The 21134-nt window shown below is 49.5% G+C and overlaps 1 protein-coding gene and 1 long non-coding RNA gene across 5 annotated transcripts in view; one reads left to right on the top strand and one right to left on the bottom strand.

Annotated features, from left to right (window-relative positions):
* Positions 1 to 14726, bottom strand: part of LOC127569950 (dnaJ homolog subfamily C member 18-like) — a 40163-nt gene extending 25437 nt beyond the window's left edge. The window contains exons 1-3 of the mRNA XM_052015041.1: positions 14437 to 14726; positions 9239 to 9416; positions 8235 to 8380 (exon numbers count right to left, since the gene is read on the bottom strand). Of these exons, the coding sequence (XP_051871001.1) occupies positions 8235 to 8380; positions 9239 to 9416; positions 14437 to 14593 (481 nt within the window). The 5' untranslated portion in view covers positions 14594 to 14726. The remainder of the gene's footprint in view (positions 1 to 8234; positions 8381 to 9238; positions 9417 to 14436) is intronic.
* The window catches only part of LOC127569956 (uncharacterized), a 136123-nt gene continuing 129628 nt past the window's right edge, over positions 14640 to 21134 (top strand). For 3 of the 4 annotated variants that reach the window (XR_007956274.1, XR_007956271.1, XR_007956272.1), the window contains exons 1-2: positions 14643 to 14777; positions 16257 to 16480. This is a non-coding gene — a long non-coding RNA (uncharacterized LOC127569956). Of the gene's footprint in view, positions 14778 to 16256; positions 16481 to 21134 lie in introns of all 4 variants that reach the window. The other variant, XR_007956273.1, reaches the window with a different exon arrangement.

Raw genomic sequence — 21134 nt, 5'->3', positions numbered from 1 at the left:
AACTAACATCCATTAGTCTCAGTCTTAATTTTAACAACCAAATTAACCATGAACTTCAACTTTTCCATTACATGCCAGTCCTTTTCTTATCTTTTGAGTTAAAAGACCTTTCACCTCCAATTATTTTCTGCTCCCGTTTGTTATGCTTTACTGATCTACATCCATGGATCACCAAGGCAATTTCACTGCTTCTAGCTTTCCACCATTATAAATGTACTCTATTCTGTCTTCTTTAGGTCCAAAGTTGTTGGCCTTGCATTATTGACAGTGAAATTCATTTAACCATAATTTTGCCCATTTGCTATTGTATGCTGTCATCTGCACTGCTTTTGAGACCTTTGTATCATCAGCAAGCATACATGCATTTCTATCCCATCATTCATGTAATTAGTAAATAGTGAATAGTTGAGGCCCCATAGACTTTGTGGACTATTAGTCACATCCTGCTAACTTGAGTACTTGGCTATTATTCTCACTCTGACTCCTGCCAGCCACCTAACTTCTTTACCAGTTCGATAACGCATCTTCAATTCAGAAGAACTTCAGAAAAGCCTTCAAGATTTCATTAAATTTAGTCACTTCTTCAAAAAAATAAATCCAATCAAGTTCATCAAGTATGATTGTCTTAATTTTATTGTTACGTCTCTGATTAACTGAAGGTTTTAAGTGTTCATTTACTCTATCCTGAATTTACCGATTTTAGTAATTTCCTGACAACAGGTGTTGATTAAGTATTCCAAGTAGCTTCCCCTACCCCACAAAAGCAACTTTCAAAGCTAAAGGAATGATTCCCAAATCAAGAGAATTTTGGAAGATTATGTTTAGGGTGTATGCAACATTCTCACCTACTTCCTTTAAACCCTGGGACAGAAACATCTGGTCCTGGGGATACATTCATTATTTTCTTCACAAATGTTATTTGCTTACATTAATTTTGGTGTGTCCCAGTCCCTGATTCAATATTGGCTTCCTTGATGTCCAGCAGCATGCTATCCTCTTCCTATACTGTAAATGTTGACGCAAAGTAATTATTCAACACGTCTACCATTGTCTTGATTTTATTGCCATTATCAGTTTTAACGGGGCCACGTTGCTCCTGAACATCCCTTTTCTCCTAATTGTAGAATTTATTGACGTTGATATACATAGAACATTAATAGCTGATTCATGTTTCCCCCTTTTAAACACTACATTGACCTTGATCATTTTATCATGGCTATTAAATAAATGCTCACATACGAAGCCTGCTGATTAAACCAGGCTTGAAATTAAGTAGCACATCCTTCCAGTCAACTTCAGAAAAATTTTGTAAGTGTAAAGTACCATTATAGAGTAAATAAGGGGAAGCTCCCTCCTCCTGCTGTCCTCCATCATCACCCAACTGTCAGGTGGTTGATAACCAGCGAGCAAACAGGGGAAATGAAGGGACCAAAATAATCAACAAGTACCACAGTGGAAATGAAATTGTTTGTGGCTACGTATTATGGTCAGGATTATACTCCTGATTATTCAAAGGAAATTGGATTTTTATTTAAACAGGTAATATTCTCAGGTCTACAGAGTAAGTGCAAATGAATGAGACTAATTAGATAACTCTTGCCAAAAGCTAGCTGAGAAGCAAAATTAAATGTTGATAAAACTTTCAAGAACCTTCCCAACTATTGGGGGAACAAAATGATCTGTTCTCTTTAGCAAGAGATCAAAAACATTTCAGAATGGAAAAGATGCAATCAAAATTATCCTAATCCAGTAATAAATTTGGTAAGATTTGCTAAGTCCTCAGTGTTCTTCTGAGTACATTTTTATAATGGTCAACTTTACATTGTCAATATTAAGTGGGCATAGATTCAAGTAGGAAACCCATTGGTCCTCTTGATCTTACCCTTCACGAGTTCAGAACTCAAACTGATCTGAAAATATAATCCAATGCAGCAAAATTCTGTTAATCCAACACACTGGAGACTTCAGTGGTGCCAGACTGACAGGTTTTCCAGACTACAGGATGTTATTCAAAATTAATACTCCAACACACCTTTAATTCACTTTTTTAAAAAAAAATGTTAGGTATTATTATAATACATTTTCTAGTGAATCAGGTAAGCATAAAAGAATGTTGCATAATATATTTTCAGGTGAACCTGGAACGTTAAGGGGTGCGTGGGCATCAGCACCGCAGTGAGCTAGACGCCAAACCAGTGGGATTTCTGAACAACCGAATAATGGATTATCGGAGTTTTACTGTACTTGGTTGTCTTTGTTTATTGCTACTTTTCATTTATCTTTCCTCTCGACAGTGCTGCTCTATCAAAAGGAGTGCATCTGGTTTTCCGCTTTTTTACAAATTTAAATCAGTCTACGAGATCTTCAATCTGCTGTAGTCTTCAAATTGAACTATTATGTTCAAGACATCAATTTAAACATGAAGTAAATCCAAAAGCAATACTTGAATAAGAGGGCAAGAAAGATCCCTGGTTACTTTGCAAAGGTCACCTCAAGTTTATGCACTTTTGAAACCCAAAAGTTCTTATACACTTAAAATGCAACATGAAAGAAAACAAAAATCCCCAAGAACTCCCATCATGTTCTTCCTCCTGTGCTTCAACAGTTGTGATCAATCTGTAGTAAAGGGTAAAAGAAAATATAAGATAAGTGGAAAATGATGGAATGATGTGTTTGTGTATCATTTCAAAGAGGCTAATCCTGGGATAGTTGCTAAATTATCTGCAACACTGATTTTACCACCTCCCAAACAAAAACGTCTTAATCTCAAACCAGATAGCAGATCATTAATGGGGATGCATTTGTCTTTAGCAAGCACTCATTGACAATTTATCCTCATGAATTTAGTGTACAAGATAAAGTGTATGAGTGTATGCCAATGTCAAGGGGCACCCAAGGCAAGGGAGGCCATGAAACAAAACTGAAGAAAGGCTTTCTGGCTTTGCTCAATATAAAATACAAGGAGAGCTAAGTACCAAATGTATGATGTCATGTTAAAGTCAGTCTTAACCAGATTGCACTGGAAAGGGCAAACTGCACAAGTAACCGTTTAACGGACCAAAAAGCTCCCAGATGTCAAGGGTAAGCAAGAACAAAGTATTGGTGTGCATATCTTTCCAGCCCTGTCAACTTTTATCAGCACAATGCTAGGAGTGTAGGACTTGGTACACTCTGCCAGTGCCACCTTTCTTCAGAACAGGCCAGTTAGATGTCAGGGCAGCTCAATGGTTTGCACACCTAGGAATGTGCGCTTCCAGGCTTCAATTTCCTCAGGTAAGGCTTCAAGAAATGATGAAGTACTGTGTACATTATCTCTGACTTAGTCACAGCCTTGAATAGTAGAGTCCAAATGGTATTGAGGTAATCATGAATGCATTCAAGTATGACTAATAAGTACACAATGTGCAGTGAAATTACTAGAAGAGTGAAATGAAAGAATGAAGCTTTGCCCATCCCTTATTTGCTTATGTCTCGTCTATTATATGAAATATATGCGCAGAACAGAATATTTAACAACTGCACTAACAGCTTCTGGAAAATCACTTTGTACCAATGCAACAGAAATGCCATTTAACGGCAACTTAACCTGCAAGCCACTTAGTGCAATCTATTTTCACAATGTAATTCAAAGCATAATGAAGAAAGACACAGTCTCTAATTGCTATAGGTAATGTTGAAGAACCATAAAACAATGGTTCCAGAGAAACACAACACTATAAGATGGAAAGGCTACCCTGGAAAGAGCATAGAAGAAAAAAATATTACCTGACCCCAGGTATGAGGTACTTTGGTTGTACAGAAACTGGAAAAACTGGGATTGATTTATGTCCAGAAGGTTAGGAAATAATTTGAAATAGGTACTCTAACTCATCAAGGATCTAGATAAAGTGAAGCAAGTGAAACTGCAATCATTAGCAGAAGGTTCAGGAAAAAGACAACATTGGCAAAAGAACTCACAGCGAAAAGAGGAAAAACCTTTTCACATACCAAACATGTCATCATCCAAATGCTCTAGGGGGAAAACAAATTGCTTATGGGAAAAAGTATGGGGAATGGGATTGTCTGGATTGTTCTTGCATAAAGTTGGTGTAGACTCAATGGGGCCAAATGGTTTACTATTTGGTAATGATTCAATGATTTAAAGATTCCATGAGGTAACTACTTTGCAATCAGTGTCATGAAAATTCTTGGCACCCTACTTTGTTGGAAATATGCTGCTTTATTTGGCTGAGTTTTCATTGGCCAATTTCAAAATGCACTTCAAAGAAAAAGTTTAAGCAGACTTTGGCTCATTGGTACAGCAGGGAAGGCAAAAGTATAGACAAGCAGTAGTGACAGGAAAGTCAATAGTCAGGGGACAGACAGGTGTTTGTGGCTGTAAGAAAGACTCCAGGATAATGTGTTGCCTCCCTAGGTCAAGGATATCTCAAAGCAGGGACAGAACATTCTGAATGGGGAGGGTAAGCAGCCAGAGGTCATAGTCTATACTGGTAGTAATGGCATAGATATGAAGAGAGCTGTGGTCCTGCAAAAGGAATTTAAGGAGTTAGGTAGAAAGTTGAAAAGCAGGACCTCTGGAGTTGTAATCCCAGGATTACTACCTGTGCCAAAGGCAAGTGACTATAGAAATAGGAAGATATGACAGATGAATGTGTAGCTAAAGAGCTGGTGCAGAAGGGATGGTGAGCTTTTGGATCAATGGGATCTCTTCTAGGGCAGGGATGACCTGAACATGAAGGCACCCCTGCCCAGAAGAGACCCAAATAATCCAAGAAGTTGGGATATCCATGCATCAAGGTTTGCTGGTGTTAATCAGGAGGGTTTAAATTAACAAGATGGGGGTGGGTGAGTAGGCTGCGACAGAAAGAGAAGCATCAAAGGGCTTGCTGGCTTAACTGCATTTACTTTAGTGCGAGAAGCCTCATAGGCAAGCCAGATAAACTGAAAGCATGGATCAGCATATGGGATTATGATCTTGTTACAATCACAGAAACATGGTTGAAGGATGGGCAGGACCAGCAGCTCAATGTTCTGGGGTATAGAAATTTCAGGTGTGACAAAGGGGGTTGCAAAAGAGAGGGGATGGTGCACTGCTGATCAGGAAGAGCATTATAGCAGAAGGGAATCTTGGATGGAGTTGGCCAATGAAGCTGCATGGGTAGAATTTAGGAATAAGAAAGGGGCAGTCACTTTGTTGGAGTTATACTACAGGCCTCCCAATAGTCAGTGGGAATTTTCCACTGACTCCCAATAGTCTGTGGAAAACAGATGTAGGCAGATTGCAGAAAGGTTCAAAAGCAATTGGGTTTTAGTAGTAGAGGAGATTGTCTTAGTGGGAGAGGTTTAGATGGAGAAGAACTTGTAAAATGGATTCAAGATGGTTTTCTGAAGCAGTATGTAGAGAGTTCTGCTCGAGAGGGGACTGTATCTTAGGGACTGGCAAGTGATTGAAGTGAAAGTGGAAGAACCCTTTGGGAACAGTGACCATAGTTTGGTAAACTTCAGGATAGTCACGGATAAAGATAAAGTTGGTCCTTGAGCTAGGGCCCTAGAATGGAGGGGGGGCAAGCTGGATTTCGATAGTGCAAGATAGGAGCTGACAGAAGTAGACTGAGAGCAGCTGCTACAGGGGAAGACAATATCAGATACATATGTGGGAGGTGTTTAAAAGCAAGAATAGCAAGAGTGTAGAGTCAGCATATCCCTGTAAGGGTAAGAGGTAAAGATGGTAAGATTAGAGAATCTTGGCTAATGAAGGATATTGAAGATTTGATCAGAGAATAGAGGGAAACATATGTCAGGAATAGGAAATTGGTATCGAATGACTCACTTGAGGCATGGGGATATAGGAAAGAACAAGAAAGAAACTAGGATGGCAAAAGAGGACCATGTGACCTTGGCAAGTAGGGTTAAGGAAAATCCTAAAATCTTTTATAAGTTTATTAAAAGCAAGAATGTAGCCAACAAAGGAATAGGCTTCCTCAGGGATTAAAAGGATAATCTATGCACAGAGCCATGGAATATGTGCAAGATCCCAAATGAATACTTCTCATCAATATTCACCGGGGAAAAGGACATGGAGGCTGGACAGTTAAGGGAGGGGTACGCTGATATTCTGGAGCATATCTGTCTCAGCAAGGAGGTAGTGCTATAAATATTGGAGCATATTAGGTTGGATAAGTCCCAGGGCCTGATGGGATCTATCCCAGGATGCTAAGGGAAGCAAGCTCAAATAGCGATTTTTGCATCTCTTGGTTACAGGTGAGATTAGTTAATGTTGTCCCCTTGGTCAAAAAGGGCAGTAGGAATAAGCCTGGAAATTGCAGGCCAGTGAATCTTAAATCAGTGTTAGGTGTTTGGAGAATATTCTTAGGGACAGAATTTATGTTCATTTGGAAAGGCAGGGACTGATTAAGAGGGAGTGCATGTCTCATAAATCTAATTTGAGTTTTTTTGAGGAAGCAAATACGAAAATTGGGAAGTCAAATTCTGGTTGGACACAGAGTAAATGGCAAAGACCTTAGCAGCATCATTGTGGAGTGCAAGTGCATAGCTCCGTGAAAGCGGGGCATAGGAGGGTAGGGTGATGAAAAATGCATTTGATAGACTTGCCTCCATTGGCCAAGACAGAGTATAAGAGTTAGGACATCATGAGGCTCCTGTACAAAATATTGCTTAGACCAGAGTATTGTGTACAGTTCTGGTCATACACTACAGGAAGGGATGTGGTAGCAATAGAGTGCAAAAGAGATTCACTGGGATGTTGCCTGGAATGGAGGGCTGTAATTATAAGGACAGATTAAACAGACTGGGCTTTAACCTCCTGCATTCCAGTAAGGAAAAGGGTGACCTAACGGAGGGTTATAAAATTGAGGGTCATAGATATGATGTATAGTAAGAATCTTTTCTCCCCCCAGGGCAGGGAATCTTGAACTAGCGGGCACAGGAGATCTGAAGTTAAGTGTTTCCACAGAGGGTGGTGAATATCTGGAACGAGTTGCCAGAGGTGGTGGTGGAGGCAGATACAATTACAATGTTTAAAAGTCATTTTGGACGGGTACTTGGATAGGAAAGGCATAGAGAGATAAGGGCCTAATGAAGACAAATTGGATTAGAGTAGATAAGCACCACTGTAGGCATGGACGAGATGGGCTGAAAGGACCCATTTCTGTGCTGTACGATTTTGTGATTCTAAGAGGACATGTTTCACAATTGAAAATTTCCTTCAAAGGAACTAATAAAAGCAAACAGAAATAAAAGCATCTAAGCAACATCCATGGTCCTACAAAAAAAAACTGAAGCAGAAAATGATCAATGGTATACTGCCCTCATTTAGCACGCAGTAATCAGTGCTAAGTGTTATTATAGCATTAAGTATATACTGATAGAGTTGCTATACTAGGAACCTGGCACGAATCCAACAATGAATCACCTTACAGCTTGGAATGGAGAGGCTGCCTGTGATGACTGGTGTTGGGTGGACTTGGGTTAGGAGTACAGCTGCTCAGCACTGAGATTTTGGGGTCAGGGCTGTACCTTGGCTGGTCATTGCCAAGGACTGGCAACAGGCTCCACAGTGGGTCACTGGCCTTCTAGCTTGTTACCATCGAGAAATCTCCTGGCTTGGGAAAGCTATGCAGCCAAATAGCGACAGTGGCTTCCATCACATCCAGCAGGTGGTGATGGGGGAGACCACAGGATCTGGGCAGTATGTCAACACTTGGAACAGATGCTGCCAGTCCCCAGCAACCGCCTACATCTGAGCACTGAGTTGTCACACCACACACCCCAGACCCCAGACATCCAACACCAGCCCTTACAGGTAGCCTCTTCACACAAAGCTGTGAGTGATCCTTTGTTACAGGAGGGCTAGCAAAATGTACAGGGCTTATGCCAGGTTCCCAGTACAATATTATGCAACCCCAGTATATGTTGGGTTTGGTGCAGGGAGTACGAGTGAGCATCCGAACTGGAGGACAAAGTGTACTATAGTTAGGGCAGTGCTGCACATGGTACCCATGCAGAGGTGTTTACTATAAATAAATGACAGATTTTAGGAAATAGATTCAATGACTAAACCAATAATCAAAAATAAAACAAACATGAAGTTTCCAAAATTGCTCATGGTTTTAATTAACTTTTGGCAGTTTATGCAATTAATTTTCTATATTCTTTTAGAGCTTTTCTTTATTGATAAAGTGCTATTTTGATGCAAAATTAGATCATCTTTCTACCTTTAAATGCATCTGTGGCTCCAGGGGCACAGTTTTTATCTGGGTGGAACTTCAATGCCAGCTTCCTATAGGATTTCTTCAAATCTTCTTCATCAGCACTTCTATCAACTCCCAAAATTTCATAGTAATTCTTGCATCTTTTTATCCTGCAAAACATTGATGTTAAAATTCAAAAACTGATAACCTGTGATCTGGAAGTTCCATTCAGGGTTGAGGGGGGTGGGGGGTGGTTTAAATGGGGCAGGGAGGCAGAAGGTCAGGATTATGAGAAATGCAAAGTTACATTGCAAATTCTTGGTGCATTTGCCTAGCCTTGAGTTTGGTGATCTATAGCCACATAAGGGACCATACATACAGGCATGTCAAAGAATTTCTAAGGTCAATTTATTGTGAATATTTAAGTGGAAGCATGCATCATCTTTTCTTTTTCCTCATTTCCCCAACCACTAACTGAATATGTGTCATTCAATATTTTCATTCTCAACTAGAAACTAATTTTTATTTAAATTGCTAGATAGCATCTTTTCACATCATCACACATGAACTGGAGCACTCAAGAAAGTTAGGGTCAAACATGCTTATTACCTTTCTGTGAAAGCAGTTATTGGCACTTCAACATGAACAGGAATGACACTACCATTAAATGTGTCATTTTACTGATCATAGAATGAAACAAATATAGCTATCCCAAGCAAACTTTAATGTGACTACATAAGATACCAGCCACAGAGGTTCTTTGACTTTACACTGAACTCTTCATGTTGCTTTTGCTCCAAAGTCACTCAGTAATTTCATTTGAGCAATTTTTAATAAAGGCATTATTTTTGCACATTTTCAATTCAAATCAACAGTTAACTTAAAATTAAGCAACTAAGCCAAGAATGAACTCAAGCTTTTGCACAGCAGCTTGCCAATGCTCACACGATTTTGATAATTTTCCTAGCACTGAATAAGAACACATAGCCATACTTTATGCTTCTGCAGTACCACTGGTACATTCCCACCTCTGGACTCCTTCAAACTGCTCTTGCGTGTAACTCTTCGCAGCATCACTAGTATCTTCAGGTGTATTTCCATTCACACACTTATTCAATTTGCTGGACTTAGTAGTAGAATCATCAACCTCCTTGGCATTTGTCCAATCAGCCGTACATTGATTTCTAATTATTGAATTAATTAGTGCTAAAATTCAAAAGAGAAACATGAGAAATAAACTTAAATAGCATTTACTTACACAGCAAAAAAAACAAGAGAATAATCAGAACCTTTAGATTTATATGCATTAACTTGAGCACATTTTCAATGCAAAATACTCATTAAATTTTCACTGATTTTAACAAGAACATTTATAATAATTCAAAGTTAGAATATTTAGTTAGAAGTTACTGTACTTCAAAAATACTAATGAATAAATCTCAGTTCGATGTTACCATTTACTGCTAAAACCCAAGACAACACAATTTGCTCATCCATTGTAATATTTCCTACTAATATACAATCATAGACTTATAGAAATGAACAGCACAGAAACAGGCCTTTTCAGCTCACCTGCCTACATTCCAAGTTACAACATCTCAGAATTATCTAATTGGCCATAAAGGGCTATTTGACAATCCAAAGTCAAAAAAGGTGCGAAGTAAATGAAAATTGTTTTTCTTATAATCGCCTGACCAAATTAGCATAATATTTAAATCCTATGAATGACAAATTGTCTTCTTTGCTCAAAGTGCATCAATGTGCACTTATACAGTACTTTTAATACAGCTAAATGTACCAAGAACAATTAACTAAATTTTAACCAAGCCTCATTATAACATAAAACGCAAGTGACAAGATGTTAAGGATTTGGACTGTCTTAATGGATGGGCAGGAGCGAAGGCGGCACGACAGTAGCTACTATTCCAAAGCTCAGTTTATAACAACTGCTTATACACAAGGCTGCCTAGACATTACACAAAACCAAATTATTCCAGAAGCTGAACATTTGACTGCTGGAAATATTCTTCAATTTGAAAATTTTTCTTGTTTTCGCTTTCCACAGAAAAGCTTGCTCTGCTGAAAACTTCCAGCACTGTGATTTCACCTTGATATAAAGTTCTACGTGGGAGGATTATTGATCACCAACTGATAAACTGTCCCAACCCAACCTCCCTCACGGGTCTCCCATCTGTCATTCATTCCCCTCTCATTCATTGAACATACTTGGTGCACAAATTCAGTGGCTCCGAACGCAACAGGATGCGGCATCTGTAACAAACTTGAGATGAAAGGTGACCGACTTTACCCTGTCTCTCCTGCCAAACAATACATGATTCTGTTTTCATTTGAGCATCACCAGGACTGCTGTTTGTATTTATGTTGAGTGAATACACTATGTAGAGTTTGAACTGAACCAGTCCTCAGGTTAGCTGCCTTCACCATCCCCACACCCTCTACCCTCCCCCACCAACCCCGCCACTCTCCCCCCGCCCCCTCTCCTCCCCTCCCCACCACCCACCCTCCACTCCACCACCCTCCACCCACACACCCTCCACTCCCCCACCCCCTCTCCTCCCCTCCCCACCACCCACCCTCCGCTCCACCACCCTCCACCCACACACCCTCCACTCCCCCACCCCCTCTCCTCCCCTCCCCACCACCCACCCTCCGCTCCACAACCCTCCACCCACACACCCTCCACTCCCCCACCCCCTCTCCCCACCACCCTCCACCCACAAACCCTTCACTCCACCACCCTGACCCTACCACCCTCCCCCCTCCACCTCCCCTCCCCCCGCCCCCACCCGCTTCTCCGTTCCCCCTCCCCACCCCCTCCTCTTCCCCTCCCCCCACCTCCCCTACCCCCCACCCTCCCCCTCCCCCACACCCTTCTACCTTCTCCTATTCCCCACTCCTCCGTCCCCACACCCTCCTGCCTTCTCCTCTCCCCACCCCTCCTCCCCACCACCCTCACCCTACCACCCTCCCCTCCTCCTCCCATCCCCCCTCTCCCCACCCCCTCCCTCTCCCACCCCCTCCCCTAAACCCTCCCACCACGCCCTCTTGCCACCCCCTCCTCCCCTCTCCCCCCGACGCCCCTCTCCCCTCTCCCCCTCCCCAACCCCTCCTCCTCCCCTCTCCCCACCCCCTCCTCCTCCCCCACCCCTCCTCCTCCTCTCCCCCACCCCTCCTCACCCTCTCCCCCACCCCTCTCCCCCTCTCCCACCCCTCCTCCCCCTCTCTCCCACCCCTCCTCCCCCTCCCCCACCCCTCCTCCCCCTCTCACCTCCTCCCCCCCTCCCCCACCCCTCCTCCCCCCTCCCCCACCCCTCCTCCACTACCCCTCCTCCCCCTCTCCCCTCCTCCCCCTCTCCCCCACCCCTCCTCCCCCTCTCTCCCACCCCTCCTCCCCCTCCCCCACTCCTCCTCCCCCTCTCACCTCCTCCCCCCCTCCCCCACCCCTCCTCCCCCCTCCCCCACCCCTCCTCCACTACCCCTCCTCCCCCTCTCACCTCCTCCCCCCTCCCCCACCCCTCCTCCCCCCTCCCCCACCCCTCCTCCCCCCCCCCCCCCCCCCACCCCCCCCCCCCCCCCCCCCCCCCCCCCCCCCCCCCCCCCACCCCCCCCCCCCCCCCCCCCCCCCCCCCCCCCCCCCCACCCCCCCCCCCCCCCCCCCCCCCCCCCCCCCCCCCCCCCCCCCCTCCCCCCCCCCCCCCCCCCCCCCACCCCCCCCCCCCCCCCCCCCCCCCCTCCCCCCCCCCCCCCCCCCCCCCCCCCCCCCCCCCACCCCCCCCCCCCCCCCCCCCCCCCCCACCCCCCCCCCCCCCCCCCCCCCCCCCCCCCCCCCCCCCCCCCCCCCCCCCCCCCCCCCCCCCCCACCCCCCCCCCCCCCCCCCCCCCCCCCCCCCCCCCCCCCCCCCCCCCCCCCCCCCCCCCCCCCCCCCCCCCCCCCCCACCCCCCCCCCCCCCCCCCCCCCCCCCCCCCCCCCCCCCCCCCCCCCCCCCCCCCCCCCCCCCCCCCCCCCCCCCCCCCCCCCCCCCCCCCCCCCCCCCACCCCCCCCCCCCCCCCCCCCCCCCCCCCCCCCCCCCCCCCCCCCCCCCCCCCCCCCCCCCCCCCCCCCCCCCCCCCCCCCCCCCCCCCCCCCCCCCCCCCCCCCCCCCCCCCCCCCCCCCCCCCACCCCCCCCCCCCCCCCCCCCCCCCCCCCCCCCCCCCCCCCCCCCCCCCCCCCCCCCTCCCCCCCCCCCCCCCCCCCCCCACCCCCCCCCCCCCCCCCCCCCCCCCCCCCCCCCCCCCCCCACCCCCCCCCCCCCCCCCCCCCCCCCCCCCCCCCCCCCCCCCCCCCCCCCCCCCCCCCCCCCCTCCCCCCACCCCCCCCCCCCCCCCCCCCTCCCCCCCCCCCCCCCCCCCCCCCCTCCCCCCCCCCCCCCCCCCCCCCCACCCCCCCCCCCCCCCCCCCCCCCCCCCCCCCCCCCCCCCCCCCCCCCCCCCCCCCCCCCACCCCCCCCCCCCCCCCCCCCCCCCCCCCCCCCCCCCTCCCCCCACCCCCCCCCCCCCCCCCCCCCCCCCCCCCCCCCCCCCCACCCCCCCCCCCCCCCCCCCCCCCCCCCCCCCCCCCCCCCCCCCCACCCCCCCCCCCCCCCCCCCCCCCCCACCCCCCCCCCCCCCCCCCCCCCCCCCCCCCCCCCCCCCCCCCCCCCTCCCCCCCCCCCCCCCCCCCCCCCCCCCCCCTCCCCCCCCCCCCCCCCCCCCCCCCCCCCCCCCCCCCCCCCCCCCCCCCCCCCCCCCCCCCCCCCCCCCCCCCCCCCCCCCCCCCCCCCCCCCCCCCCCCCCCCCCCCCCCCCCCCCCCCCCCCCCCCCCCCCCCCCCCCCCCCCCCCCCCCCCCCCCCCCCCCCCCCCCCCCCCCCCCCCCCCCCCCCCCCCCCCCCCCCCCCCCCCCCCCCCCCCCCCCCCCCCCCCCCCCCCCCCCCCCCCCCCCCCCCCCCCCCCCCCCCCCCCCCCCCCCCCCCCCCCCCCCCCCCCCCCCCCCCCCCCCCCCCCCCCCCCCCCCCCCCCCCACCCCCCCCCCCCCCCCCCCCCCCCCCCCCCCCCCCCCCCCCCCCCCCCCCCCCCCCCCCCCCCCCCCCCCCCCCCCCCCCCCCCCCTCCCCCCCCCCCCCCCCCCCCCCCCCCCCCCCCCCCCCCCCCCCCCCCCCCCCCCCCCCCCCCCCCCCCCCCCCCCCCCCCCCCCCCCCCCCCCCCCCCCCCCCCCCCCCCCCCCCCCACCCCCCCCCCCCCCCCCCCCCCCCCCCCCCCCCCCCCCCCCCCCCCCCCCCCCCCCCCCCCCCCCCCCCCCCCCCCCCCCCCCCCCCCCCCCCCCCCCCCCCCCCCCCCCCCCCCCCCCCCCCCCCCCCCCCCCCCCCCCCCCCCCCCCCCCCCCCCCCCCCCCCCCCCCCCCCCCCCCCCTCCCCCCCCCCCCCCCCCCCCCCCCCCCCCCCCCCCCCCCCCCCCCCCCCCCCCCCCCCCCCCCCCCCCCCCCCCCCCCCCCCCCTCCCCCCCCCCCCCCCCCCCCCCCCCCCCCCCCCCCCCCCCCCCCCCCCCCTCCCCCCCCCCCCCCCCCCCCCCCCCCCCCCCCCCCCCCCCCCCCCCCCCCCCCCCCCCCCCCCCCCCCCCCCCCCACCCCCCCCCCCCCCCCCCCCCCCCCCCCCCCCCCCCCCCCCCCCCCCCCCCCCCCCCCCCCCCCCCCCCCCCCCCCCCCCCCCCCCCCCCCCCCCCCCACCCCCCCCCCCCCCCCCCCCCCCCCCCCCCCCCCCCCCCCCCCCCACCCCCCCCTCCCCCCCCCCCCCCCCCCCCCCCCCCCCCCCCCCCCACTCCTCCCCCTCTCCCCCTCTCTCCTCCCCACGCCCCTCTCCCCACCCCTCCTCCCCCCTTTCCCCACCCCTCTCCTCTCCCCTCCCCCACCCCCTCCTCCCCTCCCCCACCCCCTCGCCTCTCCCCTCCCCCACCCCCTCCCCCCTCCCCCACCCCTCGCCTCTCCCCTCCCCCACCCCCTCGCCTCTCCCCTCCCCCACCCCTCCACCCTCGCCCCACCCCCTCCTCCCCTTTCCCACCACCCTCGCCCGCAACCCCCTCCTCCCCTCCCCTCCCCTCACCCCCCTCCTCCCCTCCCCTCCCCTCACCTCACCTCACCTCCCCTCCTCCTCTCCTCCTCTCCCCCCAGCCCCCTCTTCCTCCCTCTCCCCACCTTTGGCTCGCTGTGTCGGGTGCCTCTGTTGCGCCCAGTACAAGAACTGCAAGGCCTTCTCTGTGTCGCCGCACTTTAAGCACCTGCGTGCCGCCTCGATGCAACGCTCCGCTTCCTCCTGCTTTTTCCTCATTGCCCGGCTCCAGCTTCTTTCCATTTGCAGCCCCTCTCTTTCCCCATGAGTGGCCGCAGTCCGACCCGGAAAGAAACCGCTGCCCGGGGCCGATGTCAGCCGTGGGATTTCGATGGACCACTAGCGCATGCGCACCGCTGCCCGCCGCCATGATTGTTGGGGCACTCAGTCGTGAGCTCTTACACAGTGGACGTGTGGAGCGGCCAAGGTAGGGGCGGAGAATGGTGGTGGTGGGCAGAGGGGGCAGGGAATGGTGGTGGTGGTGGTAGGCAGAGGGGGCAGGGAGTGGTGGTGGGGGGCAGAGTGGGTAGAGAATGGTGGTGTCGGTGGGGGGCAGAGGGGGCAGGGAATGGTGGTGGTAGGCAGAGGGGGCAGGGAGTGGTGGTGGGGGGCAGAGAATGGTGGTGTTGGTGGGGGGCAGAGGGGGCAGGGAATGGTGGGGGGGCAGAGGGGCAAGGGGAATGGTTGGGGGGCAGGGAATGGTGGTGGGGGACAGAGGGGGTAGGGAATTGGTTTATTATTGTCACTTGTACCAAGGTACAGTGATAAACTTGTCTTGCATACCGGTCATACAGAGTAATTCATTACATGGTGCATTGAGGTAAAACATACAGAATGCAAGTAAAGTGCCGCAGCTACAAAGAAAAAGTGCAGTGCCAGGTAGACAGTAAGGTGCAAGGTCATAACAAGGTAGATTGTGAGGTCAAGAGTCCATTTCGTCATAGAAGGGCACCGTTGAATGTCTTATAACAGTGGATAGAAGCTGTCCTTGAGCCTAGTGGTACGTGCTTTCAGGCTTTTGTATCTTCCAGAAGGGGGAAGAGAGAATGGGTGGGGTCTTTGATTATGCTGGCTGCTTTGCTGAGGCAGTGAGCAGAAGAGACAGAGTCCATGGAGGGGATGCTAGTTTCTGTGGATGTGCTGAGCTACTTCCACAACTTCTGCAGTTTCGTGTGGTCCCAGGCAGAGCAGCTGCCCATACCAAGCCATGATGCATCCAGATAGGATGCTTTCTATGATGCATCAATAAAAGTTGGTGAGTGTCAAAGCAGACATGCAAAATTTCTCCTGAGGAAAGTAGAAGGCGCTGGTGAGGCTTTCTTGGCCATGGAGTCTATGTCGTTGGACCAGGACAGGCTTTTGGTAATGTTCACATCCTAGGAACTTAAAACTCTCAACCCTCTCAACCTCAACACCGTTGATGTAAACAGGAGCATGTGCACCACCCCCTTCCTGAAGTTAAATGACCAGCTCTTTTGTTTTGCTGACATTGAGGGAAAGGTTGTTGTCATGACACCATGTCAACCAAGCTCTCTATCTCCTTCCTGTACTCTGACTCATTGTTATTTGAGATCTGGCCCATATGGTGGTATCACTTGCAGACTTGTCGATGGAGTTTGAGCAGAATCTGGCCACACAGCCATGAGTAAAGGTGGGGGCAGAAAGTGTAGGGGGGGGTAGGGGTAAGTGGCCTTGTGGTGAAAAAAATACTGTGAGCAGTTCATTTGGTTTTCTCAGTGTTTATTTTGTTTGTTTATTTCTGCACACATGTACATATATAATTTATGTTAATTGTTAAACCGTTTGTCATGTTTGTACTGCTTTGTGCTGCTGCTGTAAAAAGCTAATTCTCACGGCATTTATACCCTGTCTATGTATGCCTATGACAATAAACTTGAACTTGAAGTCTGAGATCAGGTCGTGGACAATTAATTGTCAAATGGAGACACAAGTCACTGCAGATGCTGGAATCTGGAGCAACAGGCAATCCGCTAGAGGAACTCAATGGATCAAGCAGCATCTGTAATGGGAAAGGAATTGTGGACATTTCGGGTCAAAACCCTGCATCAGGACTAAGAATGGAGAGGGAAGATTGCCACTATAAAGAGAGGAAGGGGAGTGGTGAGACAGGTGAGTAGGTGATTAATGGACCGGGGAAGGGTGAAGGATGATGGGCCAATGAAGCTGGGAGTAGTGTTCCTGTCCACAGGGCACATTGGTCAGGGTTAGTAGGTAGGTAGGAGTACAATAATAAGTAATTGAAACAAGAATGAGAAGCAATGGCTAAAATGGTATGGCAAAGGTAGAATGACTCAATGGTGGGGGCTAAATGAGAAGAGTGGCTACCTCTTGGACAAAAAGTGAGGGGCAGTGTTAGTGTAGCATCATCAGCACCATCATCGTCACAAGAATTACTGCTTTGTTTTTGATTAGTTAGTTCTTTGATAGTGTCTCAGTATTGCAGATGACTTGTTTTCACTACAATGAAGAGTGGAAGATCCCTGTGCAAGATTTATTTTACTCTGGATAGCCAAAGAATGGGCTTGAGCACCATGTGGTCTTGACATAAGCAAGGTTTTGGTCCATTGGAGACCAGGCAGAGTTGCATAGGCTTAATATACATATGCCTATGTGCAGTCTATAAAAATATAAACAGATGGATATGTTCTTGCCCAAACCACCTCTTCCCTTCCTTTCTCAATCATCCATTCTCACCCTAACTCTGTCCGTTATCTCTCCCTTTACAATCCCTGCTGTCTTACCACCCCAATGTCCCACGCTACTCCTCTTCCCCCACCCCACTGCTTTCCTTGCACTCTCCACCTGTGTTTCTGCACTCTCCACCCACTCTATCTTGAGGTGAGGCTTCTCCTCCCTACAGCCCTGTTCCCCAGATCCTGTGTTGTCATTCCACCCACCCCCCGCCGGCCCCAATCCCCAGTTGGCTGGAGGTATCAGGTGGCATGGTTGATGGAATATGGCAGGAGGGTGGTCCCAGGGTTTCGGATTTGATTTGGACCTTATCAGTGCTGCAGCAGTCTCCCAATTTAAAATCTTAAGAGATGGAATAGGAAGAAAGATGGCCACAAACTTGCAAGGTAACTATATATTCAAAAATTCTGGAAAGGGAAGTTTTAGTGACCAAGAAAATTAAAGGTTTTTTTTTATTGTGCATATTGCTGAAGAGGAGTGTTGAAAGGAACACAAGGGGAATGAGCTATTTACAATTATTGCTAACACTGGGGCCCAGAGACAAAATTGGCAAGTCAGTAGTTTAGTGGGAGTAGGATTAACAATGTCAGAGGCAGATCTCATAGCTGACATGAGGTAGCATAAAGCAAGAGGTGAGAGAGAAACTGGAGAGGGATACAGAATGAGGGTGGGGGATGTTCCTGTGGGAGGTTTGGTTTGTAGGAATAGGGAAGGGAAAAAACAGCAGAGGCAGCTAAATAGATGGTTCAAACTTAGTGACAAGAAATTGCAAGGTTCTTGCAGTATTTGAACCAATTTAAGGAAGTGGTTTGTTGCAGAATATATTTGCTTGGGATTTTCTTGATAGTCTGGAATATTCTGTGGTTTTGGCAGAGGACATGCATTAGTAATCCATTTGAAGACCAGCCGATGTGAACTATTATGATAAACTTTTGTATGTCAAAAGTTTGTATCAGAATTTAAATACAGGGGGTATTTTGGCATATACTGTAACAGTTTTGTTCACAAAATTATTGTAATGTCCCAGTTGAAAGTTATGAAGCTGCTGTTTTACTTGTCAGCTGACAAACAAACCCAGCAACGATATAGATTCATTGCCAATAAATGTCTCAGTGTCTTACACTTGTTCAGTAAGTTCAACTTCTCTCAGCACATGCCAGTGAAAAGTATACACATCTTCTGTAGAGAAAACTCTTTGACTGTAGATCCTGCTACCTTATTAATTTAGCGTCCTTCAATTGGAAGAATTGCATGGTTTCCTTCACGTGTCCAGTTCCAGGATATCAGACAACTATCCAATTGTTTAATAGTTCAATATCAGCAAAAGATTGAAGTTTGAAAGTTCACTGCATTTCACTCATTAAAAGCCTTGGTCACCAACTTTTGAATAGTTACTTTTTACAGCCTGCTTTTAAAAATTTTACATTACACTGTCATGGGCATTCATTGGATTTTATTCATCTGTGTTACCCACATGACAGACAATATCACATGATTACCATACATAAGTCAGAAAAACATAAGGAATCTTCCAAGCTCCATTCATATTGACACAAGGCCTCTTGTTTAAAACAAATATGAAAGCAATGTTTTTCTGTACAAATTCTTCCAAATGTATAAACTAGAATAAACTAAAACTGCATAATATGAACTCCACAAACTTGTTTCACAAAAGAATGCTAATATTTTTAACACTATTTAACTAAGTTATGCAAAACACAATCAAAACTGGAACATTATTCATCAATATTTCCACAGCTGTTAACTTTGGGCTGTGTATTAGTATTTGTCTTTGAGCCTATTGCTTGCTCATTCACTTTGTTGCAGCTGCCCATAATGCAGCAACACTGTAGCTTTCTTACCACAAGCAATTCTGTAGTTCAGTCAGGTGCCTCCTCACTGCACTCGAGTGCAGATCTGCAAACAATGTTTAGCAATTACAAATTATAAATAAAATGAAACCTGTTTCCCGTGGAGTTACTGACCTACTATTACTTATCATTTCAGTGTCATCTGCACAAATTCTTAAGTCCAGAACCAAGCATACAACAAGGGGTGCATCTTTGCACAACCAATCAAGAACAAAATTATTAATTTGTTAACTAATTGCCTTTGTGCATTCCTTTCTCATGTTTTTGTCTGCTCTCCTGGGAGGGGAGGGAGTTGCTGCTGTTGGTTTTTGGAGGGTAACTGTGGGCAATTCTATGCCTTGATACCCTAGCTTCATACTGTAGCATCTTACCATATGTAGCAGCAGTTTGGAGTAACTGACAGGTAGCTCCCAAGAGTAATGTCATAGTGACTGTGTTGAAAATACAAATGCTGTCATCCTGAGAGAGTAGAGAGCAGAGAGCCTCTGACATAGCCTGAGAGGGCCTCGCAATCTGCTGGAGGATAGATTGCTGGAGAGCTGTTATAGCTTTATAGCCCCTGGCACACTAGTGGTATCCAGAGGCATAATGTCAGCTGTCAAAGCTTGGTTGGTAGCAAACTGAGCTTTAACAGACATCAGAGCTTCCACTGCATCACTCATCAGTTGGGCTGCTCATGGACTGCAGTGGAGGTTGTAACATCTGTGATCAGTTGCTCCACCGTGGTTGGATCTACAAGTGTTGATTTGTCACCATTTTCATGCTAGAAGGAATGGACTGCAAGATCTGCACAAAGCCTCGGCTACATGTATACCAGGAATCGATGTGCTCCTAGACATCTCGCACGGTGGCTAAAGACACTGGTGCTTCATCCTAGAACCAATCCTTGTGGTTGTAAATGAGAACCACATCAGGACGTGTAACATACTTGAACATGAGCAATAGTACCTCAGAGTGGTTCCACTGGTTAGATAGATATGGAAGTCCCCTCCAATACAGCTCAGAGAGAATCTCAAAAATTTTGGTGGTTTGTGTCCTCCTACATCTATACGAAAGGAAAACAGTACAAGGTTAGGGGCATTTGGGGGGAGGGAACAAGTAACTTCCATCTGCAGGTCTTTAATCAAGAGCCATGCTGAAATAATGTGGAAATGGACTTTGACAGTGAAGTTGGTCATTAGCATATCATTCAGCTTCTGTGGGCTCTGAGTCTCCTGTGGCTACAGCTTCTGCCGTGGTAGCTCCATCGATTGTGAGGACTTTTAACTATGGGGATGTAGGTGCATGTCTCTTGCTGGTTGGCTGTTGTTGCCTGTTATTGTGTGGCACTTTCTTCAGCAAGAGACAAGAAACTGTTGATGAGTGTGTGGCTATATGTTTCTGTGATTATGGGTTGTGTGTCAGCCATGTCTGAGTAGCTGGAAGTGTATGCGATGTGAGTATGGTGTTGGTGTAAAGCGTATCAGTGCTGTTGGAAATGGTATATCAATGTCATTTACAGCTCCTTGTTGATAGAAATTGTAGTGGCTAATGCATACAAGAATGTTTCATGGTCATTACAGTTTCCAAATCATATCTCTTAAGTAGCCTTCTCTCTTCACAGTGATGTTTATTCATGTAGCTATCCTAATAATGTCAATACTGATCACTGCTTATAAGGGTTACATTTGAAAACAGTTTGAAGGGTGGTTCTTGTTTGTATGAATGGATATTATATCTTACACTTTATGCTTTCTGACTATGGTTGCTTCTTCCTAATGGGCATGAGGCTCACTCTCTTCATTGGTCAGCCAACACTTTTTCGAATGTTCAGATCTCTGGAATTGTTCCCAGTACCATTTGATTTCTTATTTGAAAGGTGTGGGCCTGGGTTCAGTCATTGCTACTCAGCCTCAATGGAAGCTAATTATTCCAAAAATCTAGCACAAAGGCCAACAATAGCAAAACGACTGTGGCTGATCATTTCAATCACCATAGTGAAGTCGGTACACAAAATTCTCTCATGATCTCCACCAGCTAAAAATAGGTGTGGTTACTTTCACATTGTGAACCTCACACCATCTATCAAGCAATATCTATTTCCTCCCCAAATATCATCCACTAGTCCGGAGATGGTGTCAGCACGTTTAACGAAGGAGAACATTCTGAAAATTCAACACACCAGTGGAAGAACTCAGTCAAATATACAAGTTTTTCTTTTA

This window comes from Pristis pectinata, chromosome 4, assembly GCF_009764475.1.
Source record: "Pristis pectinata isolate sPriPec2 chromosome 4, sPriPec2.1.pri, whole genome shotgun sequence".
NCBI classification, from domain to species: Eukaryota; Metazoa; Chordata; class Chondrichthyes; order Rhinopristiformes; family Pristidae; genus Pristis; species Pristis pectinata.
The sequence above is the reverse complement of the archived record's forward strand: the minus strand, read 5'-3'. Positions and strand labels throughout refer to the sequence as shown.